Genomic DNA, 21,636 nt, shown 5'->3' with positions numbered 1-21,636 from the left:
ACTAGTTGTGTAATGACCTACTGGCTAGGATGATCTTAGCTATATATGTTGTAAGTAGTATGGATTACATGGTCTTCTGTATGATGTTTCAAGTCCCCACCCGCACTCCCCACACCCTTTCTGTCCCTCTCTCTCCCCTCCCTCTTCTTTCTACTTTCTTTTCTCTCTCTCTCTCTCTCTCTCTGTCCCCTCCGGTCGAGTCCAGCATTAAGAGTCTGATTTAATAAAGTTTTTCATGTCATCAAGAGGGACTTTATACATGTAGTATAAATCCCTGCTTGATAGAGTAAAATTGCCCAGCACCAGACGGCAGCCAGACAATCATTCTGTTTGCAACGATGCTGGACAAGACAGGTTTAGAAAAAAAAAAAAAAAAAAAAAAAAGAAAGAAAAGATACATTAAGCAGATTAGGAAGACTTGATCTGGCAAACTACTACACCACGAAAGAAAGCCAAAGCCAACAATGAACCTTCTCCACCCAATTTTACTAATATCTATCAACTCATGTGAACTGCCTCAAAGTACATGCTAATGTCCTGCCATCAGAAAACCCGAGAGACTTAGAACAAAGCTTGATACTCAGTGACACACTAACAAAACGTTCATTTAAATTGTGGTCAGCGAGGTCACTGCTTATCAGAGAATGCACAGGAGTCACAAAAGCACATGCACACAAAAAGCACACACATGCACATCCTGTCTTACTGTCTCTGCTCACAACAAGTACAGTCCAATTATAGAGAGAGGACGAGGCATGGCCCTGCGCTCCCTCTGACCTTGTTCCAGGACAGATTGATGAGGCTCTATATCGCCCCTGCAGATCAAGTAACTCCTTTCTGGCCCTCATTACCAGGTCTAGGAAGATCTGCAAGTGTTCATCGTAGAATATATTATCGTACTGTTTGTACGGTAATGTAGATATTTTTTTAATACATCCCTAAATAAAAAAAAAAGCTGGAGGTTATCGAATCTTTAAATCAAATATTGTAAGTATGTGCTAAAATCAAAGGAGGCTGTTGTGAAAGGCTGCAGGAAATAATCACTATTTGTTGCTAAATTATCTTGGCTGCAGAGACCATGGGTTTGATGTTCCAAGTTAGGGTGGACAAATTAATGTCTGAAATCTAAAAAGGAAAAATGAATCATATCAATTATATTTCTCCTTTTTGAGACTTTTGTGACCCTGCTTTCTCTTCTCAATTCTACAGTTCCTCCCCAGTTTGTCAAGCCGCCAGCCAACATTTACGCCCACGAGTCCATGGACATTGTCTTTGAGTGTGAAGTTTCAGGATCACCGGCTCCAACCGTCAAATGGGTCAAGAACGGAGACGCTGTCATCCCCAGTGACTACTTCAAAATCATTGTGAGTTAATTATCCTCTAAAGTGGTACCTCTCTAAATTTGTTTGCAGTGATGGTGTTGTGTCATCAGCCGTTGAAATTCTGCATGCTTTTAGCTCATCACTGAGTTACAAAAAAAATCTTGTAAAGATGACTGTATTCATCTCTTTTTCCCTCCCTTCCTTCTGTTTTGTTCTGCAGAAGGAACACAACCTGCAGGTTTTGGGTCTGGTCAAGTCGGATGAAGGTTTCTATCAGTGTCTGGCAGAAAACGATGCAGGCAACATTCAGTCGAGTGCTCAGCTCATCATCCTAGATCACGGTATGCCACCCACCAAAGCTAATAGCGTGCAAATCAGATTTCTTGACTAGTAAGAAAAAAAATCAATTCTTCCTTAAGAAGACAACAAAACCGCAAAATTGATCAGTCAGTTTCACTAGCTATGCTTTTCTCCAAGACAGTATTTGGAAATGCAAACATCTGTTCACAGCTATTTGAACATCAGCAATGATCCTCTTCACAGTTTCATCTGAATCACCTCTATGGCAGCTGTGGCTGTAGAATGCTAACAAAATAATGAATATTTCAGCTTTATAAAAATGCTTAAAAATAACTTTCAAGAGAATTCCCTTTACCATATAGGCTTTTTAGTAAACATACAGAATTTTTCTTTCAGCAAAGGATTGTGAAACAGAGCAGAGTGGATTCCTGCGCTTTGTGCAGTTTGCCTTATTTGTAAACACCTCAATGGATTGTTGAGGCTCTGCACATCTGTGGGAATGGGACTGAACAGTCAAGTAAAACCACTGGGATCTTGTTAAACTAGAGGGGACTCAAAAGGAACAGAAGCATTTTGTTGCCAAATGATGCTCGGAGTCGATACCACAACTAGTAACACAGAAATGTTGTTGCTTTACCCAAGACTTTCACATTTCTAAGTATGCAGCAAACATCTTTATCCAAAACTAAACTGATATGTGGATAAAGTGCGAACAGCTGACTTGTTTTTTTTTTCCCTTTAAATCCAAAGGAAAGGTTTGAACATTAAATTTCCAGAAGTTGCAGAGTTCAATCAAAACACAGAAAATCAAAGCTAATAATGTGTTCATGTTTTAGTTTGTCAGATCATTTTCATTAATGCTGATCTCAATAGAAAATAGAATATAACAGAAATTTAAATCTTTGGATATCATAGTCTACTCTGAAGTGTAGGATCTGGATCCTGATCAAGGTAATGCTTGATTTATTTATAGATAGATAGATAGATAGATAGATAGATAGATAGATAGATAGATAGATAGATAGATAGATAGATAGATAGATAGATAGATAGATAGATAGATAGATAGATAGATAGATCGATCGATCGATATACATTAAAATGATACATTAATAACTAGATTCTATATTGTACATCTGCATTGATATGCTAATAAGCCACATGCTAATTACCTTACAATGAAGGCTGTTGACCAGCTGGCAGAAAACAAGATGCAGTCAGTAACCTTGATCGATCGATCGATCGATCGATCGATCAAGGTTACTGACTGCATCTTGTTTTCTGCCAGCTGGTCAACAGCCTTCATTGTAAGGTAATTAGCATGTGGCTTATTAGCATATCAATGCAGATGTACAATATAGAATCTAGTTATTAATGTATCATTTTAATGTATATATCAATAAATAAACCACAAGCATTTTCCTCACATGAATAAAACAGTTGCAACTCCCCAGCAATCTGAGTAAAATGGCCCCAATGAGAGATAAATGCATGACAGACAGCACAATACTATGTTACAGTGAAGCAGGTAACAAATTCTGTGTTCATTGTCAGCATGGTACAAATAATTATCATTTTATATTATGAGCTAATTGAAAAGTTTGACTTTTTAAGTATCCCAGTTTTACCTTAGTAATATTAATCTTTTTGTGATAAGAAATGTCTGGGGGAAAAAACAAAACAGAAAAACGCATACTTTGTTTTGTTTATATTGTGTTTTTGTAAAGTAACTAAATTACATTTAATGCTACAGTTTGTGAAAACTTTCCTTTTTTCTTAAAAAAAAACAGGTCATTTATAATAATTTTTACTTTTTCCTTGGATAAAAAGAAAAAAGAAATAACTTGGATGGATTTGTTCTTCATAGTTGGAAAATGCAAGTATGGAGAATCTGTGCTGGCTGATGGCTGATCAGTATTGAGTACATACAAATCGTATTCATGACATCCTTATTTAAAGTAATTTATAGTGTCATAATAATCATAGTCTAATTCTCAGAGCTTGTATTTGAAAGCAAAAAAAAAAAAATTCAACTCAACACCTATTTAAAATAAGATGGGAAGTAAAGAAATAATAAGATCAAATAAGGGTTATCCAGGTAAAGAAAACATAATAGAGCAAAAATTGGAAGAATTTTTTGTGTGTCCTTCTATCTCTACTCTACTGTCCGGAGACTGTCACATTCTATGGGAGAAGATGACAGAATTTAATCAAGCATGAACTCCCACTTACTTGAAGCAGGTGGCTAATGAATAAGCGTCGCTGTGTCTGACCAGTGGCACCCCCCGGCTGTGTCATCCCTACTGATTGGAGGGACATTAAGTCAGAAATAATGATGACCTGGAGCTTGTTGTGTATCTGTGCTCAACACCATTGATAAGGGTCTGGCTACTTTACATGGCTTCAAGTCTTTTATTTCTTTCTTTGTTTGAGTTAAAGACGAATGGGATGAATTACTGAGGCAGCTGGCCTCGTACATGGGGTCTGCCTTGAGCGAGGCTTTGAAGAAATTAATCTGAGTTTAATCCATAAAATTCAGAGAAAATCTTTCCATTTTTGCTATTATGTGTGTACATCAGTCTCAGTAACAGTAGCTCAAACACACTTTACCCCTACAAATACTCTAGTGTTTACAATCCACTTATCATCTGACACTGATAATTGAGATAGAAAAAAATTATTTCTGTAATCTGTATGAACAAAGTCACAACAGCATTATCTGCTACTGTGTCCGACTAATTTTTTCTTTCAATGGTGACATTCATGAGTTAAAATGGGGAATCATTGAAATATGGTGGAAATCAGATCTTCTTTCTTTCTTTCTCTTTTGTGTTACACATCCACAGCTCTGTGATGTGGGGTTGAAATCAACATTAGATTTGGGTCTTTTCCATCTAAATCTCTGTTGTGTACTCACAAGTTCCCTCCTGTGCCGGCGAGTACAAACATATACCATTAAGAGACCCATCTGTCACCTTTTTTTCCAGACAACCTCTCACTTTCCATCTCCCACCTGCTCTCTGTAATAATCCAGCACACTGGGCTTTGTGGTAATTGTACTCTACTCAATATATTCCCTTCATAAAGCTAACCCTTTCACAGCTGGACATCTTTGTCCGCTTCACAAACAGTCCTCCTGCTCTTCACTGCCCCCTCTCAGTCAGGTATCCCCGCTCACACCTGCCAGGCTCGAATCCTCCTGAAACGGGGCCAGGAAAACAAGTCCCGTCTGTTGGGCTGCCTTGCAGTCGGCAGAGATAAGCCAGGGACTTGCCACAGGGATAAAGTTGTCTTCACCCTGCAGGGAAATCAATGGGGGTAAGCTGCATCTAAATACCCAGTGGCTGCAAGTTGGCTAATATTCATTAGTGGCCATAATCTTTGCATCTTGACACTACCAGCTGCAGTTAAATGTAGCTCCAATGATCATTCCCACTTGGAGGCAGAATGGAAAAAAAAAAGGTCAGCTGTTGGCTGTTAACATATGTGTAACAGTCTGTTTGTTATTTATAGTGATATATGCACAGTATCAATATAATTTCCCCTAACTCCTGTTGGTTACAAGAAGTTGAGTCAGCATAGATTTGCCCCTCCCTCCCTCATTTTATCAAAAATAATTCAATACTATTATTAAAACTTTGTGAGATGCAGATGTTTGAAATGGAAGTCAAACACAGGACCTTTGATTGTAGTCTTGTTCAATTTTCCCGAACATTGCACAGCCATGTGTAGCATGGGTCAACTAGTTGCTAACAGATGTGGATAAATTGAGGCTTAAATGCCAAAAAAGGACCTTAAGGGGATCTAATTGTGTATTGTCATGCAAGCCAAGTAACTGCCTCTTAATGTCCCTTGCATAGCTGCAACATTTTTGACTTTCTCATCTTGAATTGCTACAATTTTGTTTAGCTATTCTGTTGGAATTTGTTACTATAGAAAATAAAGGCAACAACTAAGTGTGGGAAAAGTTCTTGTCCTTGCAAAGGTAAAGTAGACGTTCATAATGTTTAACTTTAATACTTTCATTATTGTTTTGTTTCTTTTTTCATCTTAGTTCACCAGCAGGAGCTTTATCACATTGAATCCAACCAACATGTGCAGTAGTTATATAAAGTGACTTGTCTAATCAGGAAATGTTCTCACTAAGAGTGTGAACTAACATGTGCAGAGGTTTTATCTAATTCCCTGCAGAATGGCCCATCCTTTCCTCACTCAGCTATAAATACAATCACTAATGGGCGCCATGATGATTCCCCGCTGTCAGGTTTGATATTTGCTGTCCACATGGAGACCTTATTGTCACAACGATGCTGAGGGAAGTTAGTCAGCTGCAGAGACTCTGCTATTTAAGGGATTATTATCACATGTCATCTGCAGACAGTATGTAGCAACAATAAGGCCTTTTCCAGGCACATGATTATGTGAAGTGTTTGTGCATGATAACCTTATTAGGTTGTAATTACAGTTGGAATGGAAATTGATCACATTTTACTGCTTTAAAGTTGTATTATGCCTTGACAAAGCAGTTGTTACATGATTGTGGACTTTCCATTGTCTTTACAAAGACTCAGACTGTGAAGTTCATCAATATTTATATTTTCAGGTTTGTCTGTGTGGTTGCTTTCTGTAAAGTTCATTTAATGTACCAAGAAGGACATATATTTTTAAATTTTTCAGATTTAATTTAGCAAAACATTTTGCATTCCGGAATTTGATAGCACTGCAGATGACATTTATGCTGTATTTTAGAAACTGAGAAAAAAAAAGCATATTTTGATAGTGTGTATTAATTTAAATAGTCTAATGTAAGCCCACATGTTGGATTTGGAGCTGTCACTTAACACCCACTTGTCAAAAATGACAGATTTCACATATAAGCACCTAAAACGTTTAATATACTTGATAAAAATGCAGACAAATTTGCTTTTAAAAGCAAAAGTGGGTGCCCTCAACTGCTGTTTTATTATTTAGTATTTCTTTAGAAATTCAAGGTGCATCTCAATTTGCATGTGAATGCTTAATTTTTTTACTCCTTCTGTTTGCTGGGCTGGCTGCATTATGAAGGTTGACTGTCTCCATTATTCCTCTGTTATCCTCACATTCATAAAAAGCGTCCCTACCTACTAATGACTTAAATGAGCCCAGTTTGCCAAGCCTCATAATTTTTTATATTTTGACACCATGTTCTCCACCCATATAGAACATAAAAGCTTGTTGGGAGGGTTTCCCTTTTAAACCATTTTAGTTACAACTGTTGCAAGTGAATTTCATAGAGATGAATGAAAGGAAGAAATAATCCTAAAGCCAATTCTTTTTAAATCATCAGCAGCTGCTTGATGCTATGAGACATAAATTTTACTTTCACCATCCTGCAGGCTAGCATTCATGACTCTGCCTCAGGTGTTTTTTATGATGAAAGAAAAACAACACATGCTTTTGATGCAATTGCATTTATTTTAACTTTTTATAAACTCAGAGCTTTAATAGGCAAGCAGTCCTATTTAATTCCTCCAGCCTTTTATCTCTTTCACCTTCCATTTTTCTTCTCTCTTTTTTACCTGCATCATATGTCCATTTCCTCCATTCTCTTCATCACCCCTGCCATTAGTTTTCTATCCATCCCTTTAGACCAGCTTACAAAGCTGCCTTGTTTCTCCACTTCGGTCAGAGGTAGCGTAAACCCCACTGAGAGATGGAAGGGCCTCATCTCAGGCTGAATGCTCACTGTTTCCCCTGGTGTTCCTGTCCTTCTATCGCGCTGTACTTATGAGCGCAAGAATCAGGTGTGTTGGCATGATACACTGACATGTGTGCCGCCCCCGAAGCTTGATATAGAAACATGCACTGGGAGGTAATGGAGGGGATTTCCAGCATCACACATGCTGTAAGTTGATTAGTTAATTAATCAACTTAATTATGCTAGGCAGGCTTAAGAGCCAGATCGCCCTGTGAAATATGAATTTTTAGGTTATTTGGAACTGCTATGAACCAAAAGTTGTATAATTAGTAAATGTTATTTGCTTTGAACTGAGCTGGAAAAGTTAACACTGAATGATTATGCTCAAGAGAGGATCATCTTCCAAAAAACAAGTAAAAATAAATAAATTAACCCACAAGTATTACTTTTGATATGTTAACATTATATTACCTTTGATGTTCACATATAAAACATCAAATCAAATCTGTTTTTATAAGTTTTAAAGACAAAAAACTTAAAGGTATCATAGCTTTCTGTTTAATAACTGAAGTTCTAATTGTGGTTATTAGCAACTAAAGAAAGACTTTTAAGACCTCTTATTGTTGAAAATATGACTTTATAAAGATATTGACCTGTAAGAAAACTTAATAGCAAAAAAGCAGCCACGAGCGAGAACATGTACAGACTGGGAAAAGAAGTGAACAAACCCTGGGCAGACACGGTAGCCAGAGGCAATTCTTTCTAGGCTGTGAACATCAAAAAACAGATAAATCTCCAAACACCTCCATGTTAGTTTCATCTAAGCCTGTTGAGAGATTGCTTATTAATTTCCCCGTCTGATATCTGCAGCAAATTTGTAACAGAAGCACACATTCAAATATTGAAATTGTATTGTAACACATTAAATAATTATTTCCACATGGACACTTATACACATAAGAAATATAGCTTTCTTTCAGTGGTGTGGATGTGTGCAGACAGAGATTAAAGACCCCTATTTCACATTACTGTTCTTAGTATCATGGGTTGCTTGCTGGTGATGAGGAAAGACATTCACACAATATAAAATGTAACTAGATCGCGATTAATGACAAAGTAACAGAGTTTCAGTACAAGAATCATTTAATGAAAGAAATGTTAAAGAAAGTCCCCCAAACACATTTGTAAGACAAGCCGCAGAGGATGGATCCATCCACTACATCAGAGCACCACCCTTATTCCCTGTTCAAATCAAGAAGTGAGAATAGGCTGCTAAAAGACCCCTCCCTGCTGCCAGACTCAGTGCTGAATAAAAGCTCGGGTCTTCTCCAGGGAATACGGTGTTCTCTATCATCTGCCAGCAGGGTCATCGTCAGGCCAGCAGGAACGAACGTGCTACGTTGTGAGCCTGTGAATGTGTCTGCACAATGCAGGGCTGCGCACCACGTCTTCTGCTGGCATTGTAGGTGTAGCTCCACCAGCAGCCGCTGGTGTGGATATTTTCAGTTAACTTCATGGAATATACATGCATGCACACAAAAAGGTTTTGTAAATCATCATGCTGAAAGCTGTCATTGTTCTTTTCTGCACACAGTCAGGGGTGGTTCATATGTCTGACAAGAATACTACAGTGTATAAGCTGCTGTTCTTGTCAGATTTCTAATGTTTTATCTCTGTTATCAAGCTGTTTCTCCAGGTTCACTTGAATTGTCTTCTTTATTTGAAGAAGTTTATATCTGAATGAAAGAACTGAAAGTATGAAAGTGCCAGTCATAAGAGCTGGTCGAATTGCCTCAATACTTGTGCTTCTATATAATTTAGCACATTATACACAGAATAATGTTTAATAAACAAATCTTGCAGCAGCAACTTTCAATGCAACACTCAATTACTTTCATACAGTGTACTGACTAGGATTAATGTAAAAAAAAACTATATATGACTATATATATATATATATATATATATATATATATGTGTGTGTGTGTGTATGTATATATAAGAGGCAGAGTGTGGGCAGTCATTCCTAATGTGACATGGCTGTTTGGCTTTACTTTATCTATTTTATTCACATTTAGACAGCATGTATGCAAGTGTCTAATCAGCTTTTTTAAACTTCAGTTGTTACCACCAAACCCGCCACACAACCTACCAAAAGCCTGTTGAAGTTGGATTCACTTCATAGCCTTCTTAAAAAGAATCTCTCCTCAGCTTTCATTTAACGTTTAATGTTTTTTAATGAGAATACCCTCTCATCAACCACTCATTTTGAGCTGCATTTCTCTTTTTCTCTTTTGCTTCCTTTTCAATCTCTTCTTCACCACAGCAAACAATAACCTACTAAAGAAAAACTAAAAGTGTTAAAATGTTATGTTAATGTTCAAAGTATCGCATCATGCAGTAAGGGAAATCTGCACGGTTCGTCCAATGAACAGTTACAAACGAGATCTTCAGAGAGCAATTTTATAACATTTACAATCTAACAAAGAACTTTTCTTTGTTTTCCAAAGGTATATGATGCAGTTTATTTTTAAAATTACACATCTAAAATATCCACATAGCAGTAGATGATGATTAATATCCAAACAGTGTGATTTAGCAGAAACAGACTATAAGAAGTCTAAAAGCAGGGAGAGGAGTCTTTGCTTGTCACTCAACATAAGCTAATTAAGTGGAACCGGAGAGCTACAATTGCCTCCAACAGTCCTGTTACCATTAGGAAACATCAGTATTCACCAAATGTAGCTCCTGCTACATTTGGCTGGCTAAATATTAAAAATATAGAAGTAGAAATATTTGCCGTTGGTGGATTGAATAAATCTCATAAAGTTGTTTTAAGTGAAACCTGGTATTTGTATTTATAAATCCTGAAAATTCACCATCAATACAAATCAGTGAGTATTAATTACATGTAAATGTAAACATATTTTTCTCAATTCTGTCTCTAAGAAAAATATATAAAATTTCAAATTTGAGGATAATGCTTTAAAAAAAAGTGTCCACAGAGTCTTGAACAGGAACAGACTTAAAATCCCACATTCACATGGCAAGTCAAGGAAAGTGATGAGTGAATATATTATTTTGGGTCCTGGAAGCTAATCAGAAGTATTGCTGCCTGAAATGATTGTGTATAAATCGTCCAAAAGCAAATTGGTGTTGTTAGAGGTTGATACTGGGGCTGTGGCTCAGCCTCTCAGGGATGGCACTGTGTTTGTGTTTACAAGCTGAAGCAGCACAACAATTTTTTTTTTCTTTTTCTTTTTATGGATTGCACTTACTCAACCGTGGTGAAAGCTTTGCCTCATGTATAAACGTCTGTCAGCCCAAGTGTTAACTACAAAATGTTATAGGTGCCTATTTTGATCTTGTTTTGCTCTGGAAAATAAGGAGGTGTGTGTGTGTGTGTGTGTGGTGGGGGGGGGGGGGTGCATTATTATAACACCCTCTAGTATTTGCGTCAGCTCTGCTTATTTAGAAGGTCAGTGACGCTATCAAAATCAGCTTTAGGCTTGAATGTGTATGCGAGGGATCTGTTTTTTTCCTCACTCTGCTTTACACACCTCACTATCGCCTGGCCATATTTTACGAAATAACAAAGTCCGCCTCCAAAACACACTCATCCAGGATGCCAATCTGATGTTTTTGGACATGGGTGTTCCTTTGGGTGCAGTAGTTGGAAGTGGCAAATGGCACAAAACATCATTTTCCCTTCACACCCTTTCCTTCGCTGCAGGCAGCTGACCCCTGCCAAAGCCGGAGCTTTTGTTTTTCCTGTTATCACCTACCTTCCTCTCTTAACTGAGCCTCCCAGTTTCCATAAGCTGAAATAGAATTGTAAGTAAGATCACAGTGGGTTACGGGCACCCCACTGCATGCAAGCGTAGCACCATAGCTGTTTCTCAGTGGGTCTCGCCCAGGGAGGCCACTTTATTGGTGGGAGTCTGATTAGCAAGACTGTTTGTTAGTGAATCTCCAAAGGGGAGATGAAGCTGCTCTCGCTTCTGCAAACAGCCTGTTTGACCTTTTCAGACCTTTCTCAGTTGTTCAGCTCCACTTACTTTATACATAAAATGTTGCTACTGCATGTATACACACATACACACTGTTACACAAAGCTTTCCTGGAAATCAATTACTTGATTCCAGGCTTGCTCTGTTACCCCAGAAAGGTTGAATTGTGCTCGCATACCTCTAAGGTAATAAGATACAAAGGCTACAGGCGGTGCAGACAGAAAGCTTGTTTCCAGTCCTGGGCATTGGTGGTGAAATGCTCTGGAGATGTGCAGCATTGCTGGCTGTTTTGATGTGCTTGAAAGGCAAGCCCAGGAGGCCCTGCTTCCTTCTCACAGGCAGCATGTGAAGCACGTGATGCATATGATGCAGATTTAAAGTGTGAAGAGGAAGATATAAGGGGAGAGGTGTGGTGGGGGTTACAGGGGACCTTCATTTGCATATAAAGCCTGGGCAAGCAGATGTTGGTCTCATGTTCGTGCATGTTTTTGCAAGCGTGTGTGCTGCAGGGAGGGGTTCACAGGTACAAGGCAATCACGCCCAAATTAACTCAAGTGGCTCAAGGATCAAGGGGGGGTACATGTGTTTGATGGTGAAGAGATGATGTATGTACACACTGGATGATTAATTATTGATGCGCCCAACCCCATTCAATTATAGTCCTCGTATCCAAACAGGGGCGTATGTTTCCTCCTTGTGTTGGGATATGCTGATCGTCTGGGGTTTTCTGTTTCTGTAGGCAGCCTCAGTCACAAGAGTAAAATGGTGACGTTTTACATTTTTAGAGAGCGTGGAAAATGTGTAATTTCAACATTTTGCTCCACCATAAGCTTAATGAGGAACATGCAGAACCTTGACAGGCTGTATTTAATGCCAAAGCCTTTTTTATTCCAAAAGCTAGTAGGTTTATAATTAAATATAAAAAACATTATTGAGAATGAAAGTAATACATCAGTGACCTCTTGACCCAGTATGAACCTACCAGAACCCTCAGGTCATCTGGGTCCAGTTTCTTATCAGTTCCCAGAGTCAGAACCAGACATGGAGAAGCTGCATTCAGCTTCTATGCTCCACATGTCTGGAACAAACTCCCAGAAAGCCTCAGATCAGCTGAAACACTCAGTTTATTTAAATCAAGGTTAAAGACCCACCTGTTCTCTGCTGCATTTCAATAGTTTTTATTTAGAAGTCAAAATCTACATCTGGTTCTTTTAAGCTGGAATCATGTTTTAATATTGTCTTTAACTTTATTTCTTGCATTTTATCTATTTTATTTTAGCATATTCCTTCTGCTTTTATTTCATTAATTGCATTTATTTTAATCTTTATTTATTCGTTTTTTATTATTTATTTTTAATGCACTTGTCTGCACCCTGCTGTAATGATTTATGTAAAGCACTTTGAATTGTCTTGTACATGAAATGTGCTATACAAATAAATTTGCCTTTGCCTTTAAGATATAAATAAAAATGAAAATCTGCTGGCTTAATCCACCACCGGCCCCCAAGTTCCAAATGTGGCCTTGCTGGCATGTTAATAGGCACATATTGCTGTAGGATGTTCAAATTGACAGTTTGCACATTTCCAGACACTAACCATCTCTGTTTAGTGTTTATTTTGTGAACCAATAGGAGGGATTAACATTTTTCTTTTTTATGAATGCCAAATTACCAGGTTGTGAATGCTCAGGGGCCCAAGATTTGATGTGAAACAGAAATACCATCAACCTATCCAAAACATACCTCATGCTCAAACCTTCTGCTTCTTAATGGAAGACCACAGGGAGTTTGAAAATGTTGATTCTGGATGAAAAAAGAAAGATAAATGCAAAATTGAGCAAACTGTGCCATTTAAGAGGAAATTGCTGCAGGGGTTTAAAAGGGACTCCTTTCTTTGGTTGATAAAATAAAAACATGCACAGGCTTTTGGAGGTTTTAGTTTCCTGATAAAGAAACTCTCCCTGGAAATACAAACACCTCCCTCCTACCGAAGCGTTTAGTGCTTCATTACATGGCATCCAGAATCCTGTGAAACTCTCAAATGGGCATCACACTTTGTCTCTGGTACCACAGGATCCATAAATACATTTTTTTTTTAACCTGCAAACTTTGTGGTGCTACAGTTTGCAGCAGTATCAGCTGTGTGTTGGTCATAAAGTTCCTGACTAATAGTTATTTGTTTAATTTTGATGTGTCCAATCAGAAGCCACCATCTACATGAATATTGTTCCAGAAAAATATGCCAAATGAAAGATTTTTATTCTTTATTTTAGGTGATTGGAAGGAAAGCTTTTTGATATTTCTGGAAAGTCAATGTGACACAGGAAGACTTTTTTCTTTCTGGGTTGTGTCAGTGAGTCAGAGCACCTTGTCAGTTTAGGCTTTTGGGAAATTCACGCAGCACTTTAATCTCAACTCTTTCTGATTATCACAGCAGCAGGGACTGTGAGCGGTTACCCATATACTCCACCCTCTACCTGATACTGAATCTTTGACAGTTTCTGCCAGTGATAAAGAGTCTGGATACAATACAGAGTGCTGCAAAAATCCTAAGACAAAGATTATTTTTCTAAGAACTGCGTCTGTGTAGTGAAATGAGCAGAGGTTTAATTATTTTATTCTTTGTTGGTGCATTTTCTCACAATTACGCCATATTGCTTGTAAAGAAAGTAATTGTTTGGAAAATTTAATTTCTTATTGCTGTAAACAAGGTATTGGGGGAAATAAAACTCAGGAATGTAAAAGCATGCCTGGTCAGGGTTTTCTTAACCTCCTCCTCTTCATCTCTCACTATGTCTTTGCTTAAAACATTTGTCTTGTCGGCTTTTTTGCCAGCACATTCTGGAGCTGCTCACATGTCATGAGCTGTCAGGCTCGCTCATCATGCCCATGTTAAAGTTAGAAAGAAAAAAAAAAACACACAGTAGATATAGTTTTCAGTAGCTGCTGCAACAAACTGACGGCTTTCTTTGAGATTTTTTGTGAACTTGTATGAAGAATTCAAGCACTCTGTTCTTATTTACAACCCATTTTCTTTTTAATAAAAGAATGTCTTTTTCTCTTTCATCTTTGCTCAGAAGGAATCTTGGATTTTACTGTAATTAATTTCAAGCCCAGAAAAGGGCTTTTCAGTTTGGCAACCAAGCAACTATCATATGTCTGCATGGAAAATGACAAAGGCTGACGGTTCTTTATTATTTATTTTAGTATTTGTGCCCTATTTGAAAGTGGCAGCGAAGATGCAGACAGTAAATGGTGGGAGGAGTGGAGTGAGTGTGTGACAAGCAGCTCCAAAGTGACAGTTTTAATTGACCATCTTCTTTGTGTTAGCTTTCTGAGCGCTTAGTGGAGACCATGCTTTTTGAGTATATTGAGCTTTCTTGCTCTGTTCGCTCCGCTTTTCTCTGGCAGATAAAAGTACCGACTCAGTAATGGACCATTAGCATTGTGCTACATCTGTCTCTTAACGCCATCATCATTACCGAACCACATTAGACATGGAAACCAGTCCTGAGAAAATCCATTTAGCACAAGCCTGGCACTGCCTGCTGAATTTTCTCTGAAGAGACAATCTGTAGTTACAGTGCTGTGGGTACTTCTGGCAGATATACATTCTGTAGATTTATGCTCTCGTGGTAGAGGTGTGTAGTCTGAGCCAGAGAGGAAGCCTCTCTTATCAGAGGACTTAGACCAGATCATGGGAACACTACTTGACATAACTTTACAGCTGCGCTCACAGGGATGAAGAAGTTAGCAACACAAGATAAAAGTTATGAGGCTCTAAAGAGAACTTGAACACAACCTTTTTATTAGTTTTTTAGCTTTTACTTACATAAACTACTAAGATACGCCATGTTATGCATGTCTCTGTCTTGACTGTTTTGTGTATCCAGATTTAGTATGCAGATCTAGAGTAACCTTCCTCATTAAGCGTTAATGCCAGTAATTCATTACCTCTGGCACAGAGACTAATGACACTATTAATCAGCTATGAAAAGAGCTCTGCAACAGCAGTGGGACGCTGACACCCCCTTACTGTAACAATCCCAGGCGTGCATGTACAAGACAGATTGTCAGGAGAACACTGAAAACTGCCCAGCATGTCAATTACCTGCAGCTGACAAGGTGTGTGAAGATGAAAACAGCTTGTAATGGTTTTATCTCCTCTACCTTGTCTGACCCACAGTGAACATCTCGCTGTAGTCTCTCTGTCCTACCTGACACTGATTTCAGGATTATTTTTACTGAAGTGCCATTCTCCTTACTCTGCTTTGCTTCAAAGAGGAGACACATCAAACCTTGTATTGTCGGTCCTTTGTTCCTACGAGTTTACTCTGAATTATTGCAGTAGGCAAACTGACCTGTAGTCTGTTCATTTTTAAGAAACTGCCTCTGACCTCTAGATCCTTCCCTTCCATTGTTTCACTTGGGTTTTATCTGCTTTCTTTTTCTCTTAAGAAATGTATTTCTCTACAGCATAAACAAAAACACATAGATAAGGTTTGAGCTTTCTTTTTAAAAATATCTGGACCTTTGCCTCAGCTGAGTTTTCTTTTTTTTGTGTCATCTGGCTGAACTCTGGATGATGCAGAACAACATGAACCTCAAGGATCAGCAGAATAAAACAGAACCATGTGGTTTAAATCTGTGCTCTGGGTTCTATAAACCCTGCTCCTGGATTCATAATCATCACGCTCACGGTTTTGCAATCTGGGCTCACAGATTTCTAAACATTCAGTGTATGTGTGCAAAATTGAGCATTTCAACAACATCATATGCAAACTTTGAAGGCGGCTTTACACCCACCTTAAAATCTGGATGAGTTAGATTTGGAATATGCTGTCATTGTCAAAGCCCCATTTCTTGTTATTTAAATACTAAAATCATGTGTATTTGATGCGTGTACTGTAGAGATGTCGTATGTATTCTAACTCTCAGTGGCTTTTATTACTTTGTAACTCCAGGTATGGCACGATTAGCATGCACGGGACAGGTCTTAGCAGTTAATTTGAGTATTTTCTTCTCATTGCTATCAACTCATTTGTACAGACCCAAAGAGTAAGTAGAAACCTTGCCTGGGGCACAATAATGCAACCTGAATTTTAAGGTGGCACTCACAATTTAATGTGGATTTTGTCTCAATTTTATCTTTTATTTGCATGCTGGATTTAATATTTGCACATTTAGATATTGAAATAAAAACTTAATGCTTGTATTAGCTTTTAAAAAAAGTAAATTATTAGATTCTGAATTTTTTTTTTTTTTTTTTTAAGGAAAGTGTTCTGTTTTAGGGCGAATTTAACAGCAGTTTTGTTTTGTTTTGGGGTTTTTTTTTTACTACTTTTAGAGGACAATGAATTCTTACTCACTCAGAACGGTCCACTGTGTGTTTGTGTTCTCCCATTTTGTTAATGCAGGAAGCACTTTGCTGTCAACAACCAGGCTTCAAGCTTTTGTTTATTCTGTGAACCTTGTTTGAGTGTGTATGTATCGCTATCTAAATGAGGATAATTATTCAGCATCTGGTAATTTACACTGCAGTCAGAAAGCATTAGGGTTATAATATGTTTTGCATTGTTGTTGGCTCGCTTCCAGCAAACAATATTTGAAATAAAACATCAGCTCTGAGGCTAAAGTTGGGACTTGTTTAAGTCTGTTGTTTGAGGCCACTGTTGTTCTCGGGCATAATTGATGATAAGTGCAAAATTGCTTCCCCTCCTCCGTTCCTTTTGTATAACTGTCCAAAATCCAAGAGACAAGTCAAACAATATTTTTTGGACAGATTTATGGAGAAATCTTTACCGGCTGTATCTGTAGTTGGATATTGGGCCAAGTATTTTCCTTCTGAAATCAGTCCATCCAAATTGGTGAACAGGTGCTTTCACTCCTGCATCCACTATGCATGTAAACACCCTGAAATCATGACTTCTGATCCACAATCATTGTTTTATTTCACATACAAGCTGCATGATTTCAGAGCCAGAGTAACTGAAAATATGCAGGGGAATGACCGGCTTTGCACACTGAACACATAATCTGACTGCGCAGCAGATGTTGAACTGAAACTACAGCTTCTTCATTCTTCAGTAATTATTTACAGAAAGTCTGTGTGAAATGAAATCTTTCATATCGGTCCAATCACAGAAGCCAGTGAACTCTGAGAATTTGACATGTAAACAAATATTGAAAGCCAAATCAGCGGTTTGTCAGTGAGCAATGACAGACAAGCATGCCAGCAGCTGCTTTGCATTTCATCACTTGTTCCCTGAAAATAAGTACACTATTTGGACATTAAACTAGCTGCACACCTTTTTTGTATTTTATCTTTTCCCTTCAGTTAATTTCCCTGACTTGCAAACAAATAGAGACTCCATACTGACGGACATTCTTTCTGTATGGTTTTGTTTTGCTCACTTTCTTAGCAAATGCAAAGCAGATCCCAGAGTCAGACCACAGATTGTTCCTCCAAAAAAAATAAAGAAAGAAAGAAAAAGCCCACCAAATAAAATCACAAAACATTTCTGTGGCTAGGCTGTGGAATGTGACGGTAAACGTGTTTAAACACTATCATCTGGTGCCTTTGAAAACTTTTCAGTCTTGAGTTGTGTTGCTGTCTTTACATAAAACTCAACAGTTTTCATTTGCACATTTCAGAGGCTACAAGGTGACTTTGCTCCTGTGGAATCAAAGTCTACCTCTGATTGCCGCTGAATGTCGGTCCAGTTTTAAATAACTGGAAATGTCACAAAACACGCAAACCAATCATTTTAGTTGACAAATGATTGGCTTGAAAGATGTTTGCCTTAAAGCTAAATGTATGACGATGTGTTTTGCTCCCAATCCCCTAACATTAGAGAGCTGTGTGTAGATCTGCATGTTTAGCCCCCCTTTGTATTGTGCTTTTGTCAGCTTCGTGAGTGTAGTAGAAGTGTTTTATTTCTGTGGTTCCTTGTCACACCAAGAGTCTTTTTTGTTATGTTGTTATTTTGTTTTTCTTCTTTTTTTTGTTTCCTTCTTTCTTTCGTTTCACTGTCATTTCCATTTCAACTCCTCTCCTCGACCTGTCCATTTGGATGCAATATTTCTCTCAAATCCATCTCCAACCCACCCCCAACACTGCCTCTACCCCCTTCCCCTTACCTCCTTCTCCTCATCCCCAACCCAAAGACGTAGCCCTGCCCTCCTTCCCTCCCCCTTCACTGACTCCTAACACTACTGACCATGTAACGCCAGGCTCCGGAGGTGTAGGAAGTCCAGCAGGGCCAGCTCCCTCCGCCCCTAGAGATGTCGTGGCTTCGCTGGTGTCCACTCGCTTCATCAAGCTTACCTGGCGCCAACCGGCTGAACCGCACGGTGACGATTTAACCTACTCCGTTTTCTACAGCCAGGAAGGCAACAGCAGGTAGAGCAACACACTGCACTGCTGCATTACCAGCAGGGTACTAACACACACATTACACTATTATCAGCAGGGTGCCAATATGCACATATATGTGTGGAGACTCTCAGAGCGCCTGGAAAATATCTAATTAAAACAGTTAAAGCATTTATAAAAGTAGGCATTTATTAAATAAAAACTTTTCTCCTCAAAGGATTACTTTCTAACGCTGAGGTATAGACAAAAAAAGAAAGGAAATAAAAAGAAATCTCCTGCGCTGTAATTTTATTATTTCAAGTGCTGCTATAATAAATTCCCCCCTCCCTTTATGAGCTGAGGATTTACGTCTTTTGGCTGAGAAGAAAATTTAAGAAGCGGAAAGGATTTTCCACAAGTCCTCCCTTTTTATTCCCTTTAAAATAGCTTTAAGCAATTTTCAGAGGAGGCCTGACACAGTAGTTTTGAACTATGCTACAACTAGGGATGTAAATGCAAATATTATTATACCGTATCTGCAAAGGAAGTGATTGTACTATCACTGTACAGACAGACCCTTCATAAATATATATATATATATATATATATATATATATATATATATATATATGCTCTCCTTGACTGAATCTTAACAGATTTTAAGGATGTCTCAATTCCTAAAATGCCACTGGAGGAGAGATAAGAGAGGAGATTCTTTGCTCAAGTCATTTCTGCTGGAGTGACATCTTAAAAGGGGATGTGACACATTATTCCACATCCAGATTTTAATAAATTGATGCTTTTCTTGCAACGCTGATGATGCTGATCCAATAGAGATAGTCAGTGGCTCCCAAGCAAGGCTTTTAGATGCCTGTTGGCTTAGCTCTAGTCTTCTTATTTCTTCTCTTCATCTTCTCTAATCGCATGCTGAGTGGGAGGGATCAAGACTAGAAAAGAGGTTGCTGAAATGAACAAATTGAGAAATGAGATGAGGCGAAATTAAAAAGCCCTTGTTTCAAAATAAATCTGCATGGCTAAAAGATATAACATATGAAAGAAAAAAGATTGGAAATTTGCCATTTTTATATAAAATTAGCAAATGCGTGGCTCTCATTGCCCTCCTTCTTGCAGTTAGAAATGGCAGAATTCATATTTAAAACCTTTACAGCAATGTTCCCCAACAACAATAACATTAAATGTTGTTTTAATGGGCTATGAACAATATTTAGTTGTATATAAGACACTGAGAAAATTGAAAATGTTTTGCTTGTCTGTGTGTGTCTACATCAGGGAGCGGGTAGTAAATACCAGCCGTCCAGGGGAAATGCAAGTCACCATCCAGAACCTCATGCCAGACACCAAATATCGCTTCAGGGTTGTGGCTCACAACAGCAATGGGCAGGGTGAGAGCTCTGCAGCGCTCAAAGTGGCCACCCAAGCTGAAGGTAACACACACACACACAACTGTTCATTTATGCATGTTCAGTAAACGGCACACATAAACATGATGGCAAACTCCAGCTAATTTGTTGGAAGGGTGCAAGAATGTGCAAATAAACATTTGCACAAACAAATATTCACTCACATACAGCATACATTCGCTTCAAACGGACGTGTCATCTCCCCTCCACATATAGGTACACACACAGAGGGGGCCATGTTAAGGCAGACCACCCATCACCAAACCAGAGAAATGCAACCTTTTCCTCTTTTGAGCCACTTCTTGTTTATTCCCCAATATTTACTGTAAGCCCACTGTGTTGTTTCAAACCATACCCACCTGAGCGAGGAATAATATTAATATACTGGAATTTCCACTTGACAGAGAAGCTACAGAGGCTCATTAGGATGTCCCAGCTTGAGTACGTATGAGTTACTTTAGAGAAAAAAGACTAAGTGGCTTCTTCTTCTTTTTCTTGTTTTGGGTATGTAAGCCTCCTGCTGGCTGCTGCTCCAAATCCCTCAGTTTACCCATATTTCAGTGCTGTGAAGGGGATTCCCCAGCTCACTGTCAGACGGTGGACATTCCTCTCCTCCTGGCTGAGCAACAGCTCTGTCAATGTCGCTTTGTAGGTCAGCTACTGTTTTTCTACCTGTGTCCTTGGTTTGAGGGCAGACGGATCCACATACATAAATGCACACATACCACCTTAATGGCTGCCAGCAGGATCTGAGCCACCCATGGGGATAGCAGTGAGGGCGGGCTGTACTTGTCTAGTGTATCTCTATCGTCTGTGTACTTTTAGTGTAAGGACATGCTATGAATTGGAGCTTAAACTGTTGACCTGCATCTGAGTGCCAGGCATGTGCACACAACGCTGCCCTGTATCATCTCTCCACAGAGACTGGCTTAATACACTTGTGTGTATACACAAACAGAAGCACACATACCTGCAGTGTCCCTGCACTTTGACAAATGGAGCTTCTTTCTGCTGTAAGGAACACCTGCAGCTAAAGGTTACATGTTGCCGAAAGTACAGTCGTACTGTATGTCTGCCAGTGCTTCAACGTCACTTTAAATCCAATACTAACATCCTTTATCCTCCTCGTCGAGGATATGAAGTGCTCAGACATGAACTTGAATGTTTATAGCAGGATTAGATTCTCATTTCTGAATCTTTATCAGCTATTGGATCATACTAAAAAAATTACTGTACTGCCAAGCGTGAAGTCAGACTTCTTAAACTACCTGTCTTCATCTTGAAAATATAACACAGTATAAAGCTGAGTACAAATTGTTTGATTTAGGAGTGACCACGATGAAAGATGACACATGATGTCTTTGGATGCCACTCCAAAACATCCGTCCTGCCTCTCTCAGTGTATAAACTTGAGGCGGTTGTTGCAATAGTCTTGTCATGTGTCTGAAATTCAAGTTTCTGGTGTGACTGCTGCTGCAACCAACATTTACACGCCAGGCAAAACTGTAGAAATGCAGCATGAAATGATGCCATCAAAGAGACACTGGTGCTGC

The 21,636-nt window shown here is 38.6% G+C and overlaps 1 protein-coding gene across 14 annotated transcripts in view; it reads left to right on the top strand.

Moving 5' to 3' along the window:
* The window catches only part of neo1a (neogenin 1a), a 176,803-nt gene that overhangs the window by 123,702 nt on the left and 31,465 nt on the right, over nucleotides 1-21,636 (top strand). For 13 of the 14 annotated variants that reach the window (XM_041984034.1, XM_041983967.1, XM_041983961.1 and 10 more), the window contains exons 6-9: nucleotides 1,210-1,364; nucleotides 1,543-1,663; nucleotides 18,476-18,710; nucleotides 19,953-20,107. In XM_041984034.1, the coding sequence (XP_041839968.1) occupies nucleotides 1,210-1,364; nucleotides 1,543-1,663; nucleotides 18,476-18,710; nucleotides 19,953-20,107 (666 nt within the window). The remainder of the gene's footprint in view (nucleotides 1-1,209; nucleotides 1,365-1,542; nucleotides 1,664-18,475; nucleotides 18,711-19,952; nucleotides 20,108-21,636) is intronic. The other variant, XM_041983981.1, reaches the window with a different exon arrangement.

This window comes from Melanotaenia boesemani, chromosome 1 (genome assembly GCF_017639745.1).
Source record: "Melanotaenia boesemani isolate fMelBoe1 chromosome 1, fMelBoe1.pri, whole genome shotgun sequence".
NCBI lineage: Eukaryota > Metazoa > Chordata > Actinopteri > Atheriniformes > Melanotaeniidae > Melanotaenia > Melanotaenia boesemani.
The sequence above is the reverse complement of the archived record's forward strand: the minus strand, read 5'-3'. Positions and strand labels throughout refer to the sequence as shown.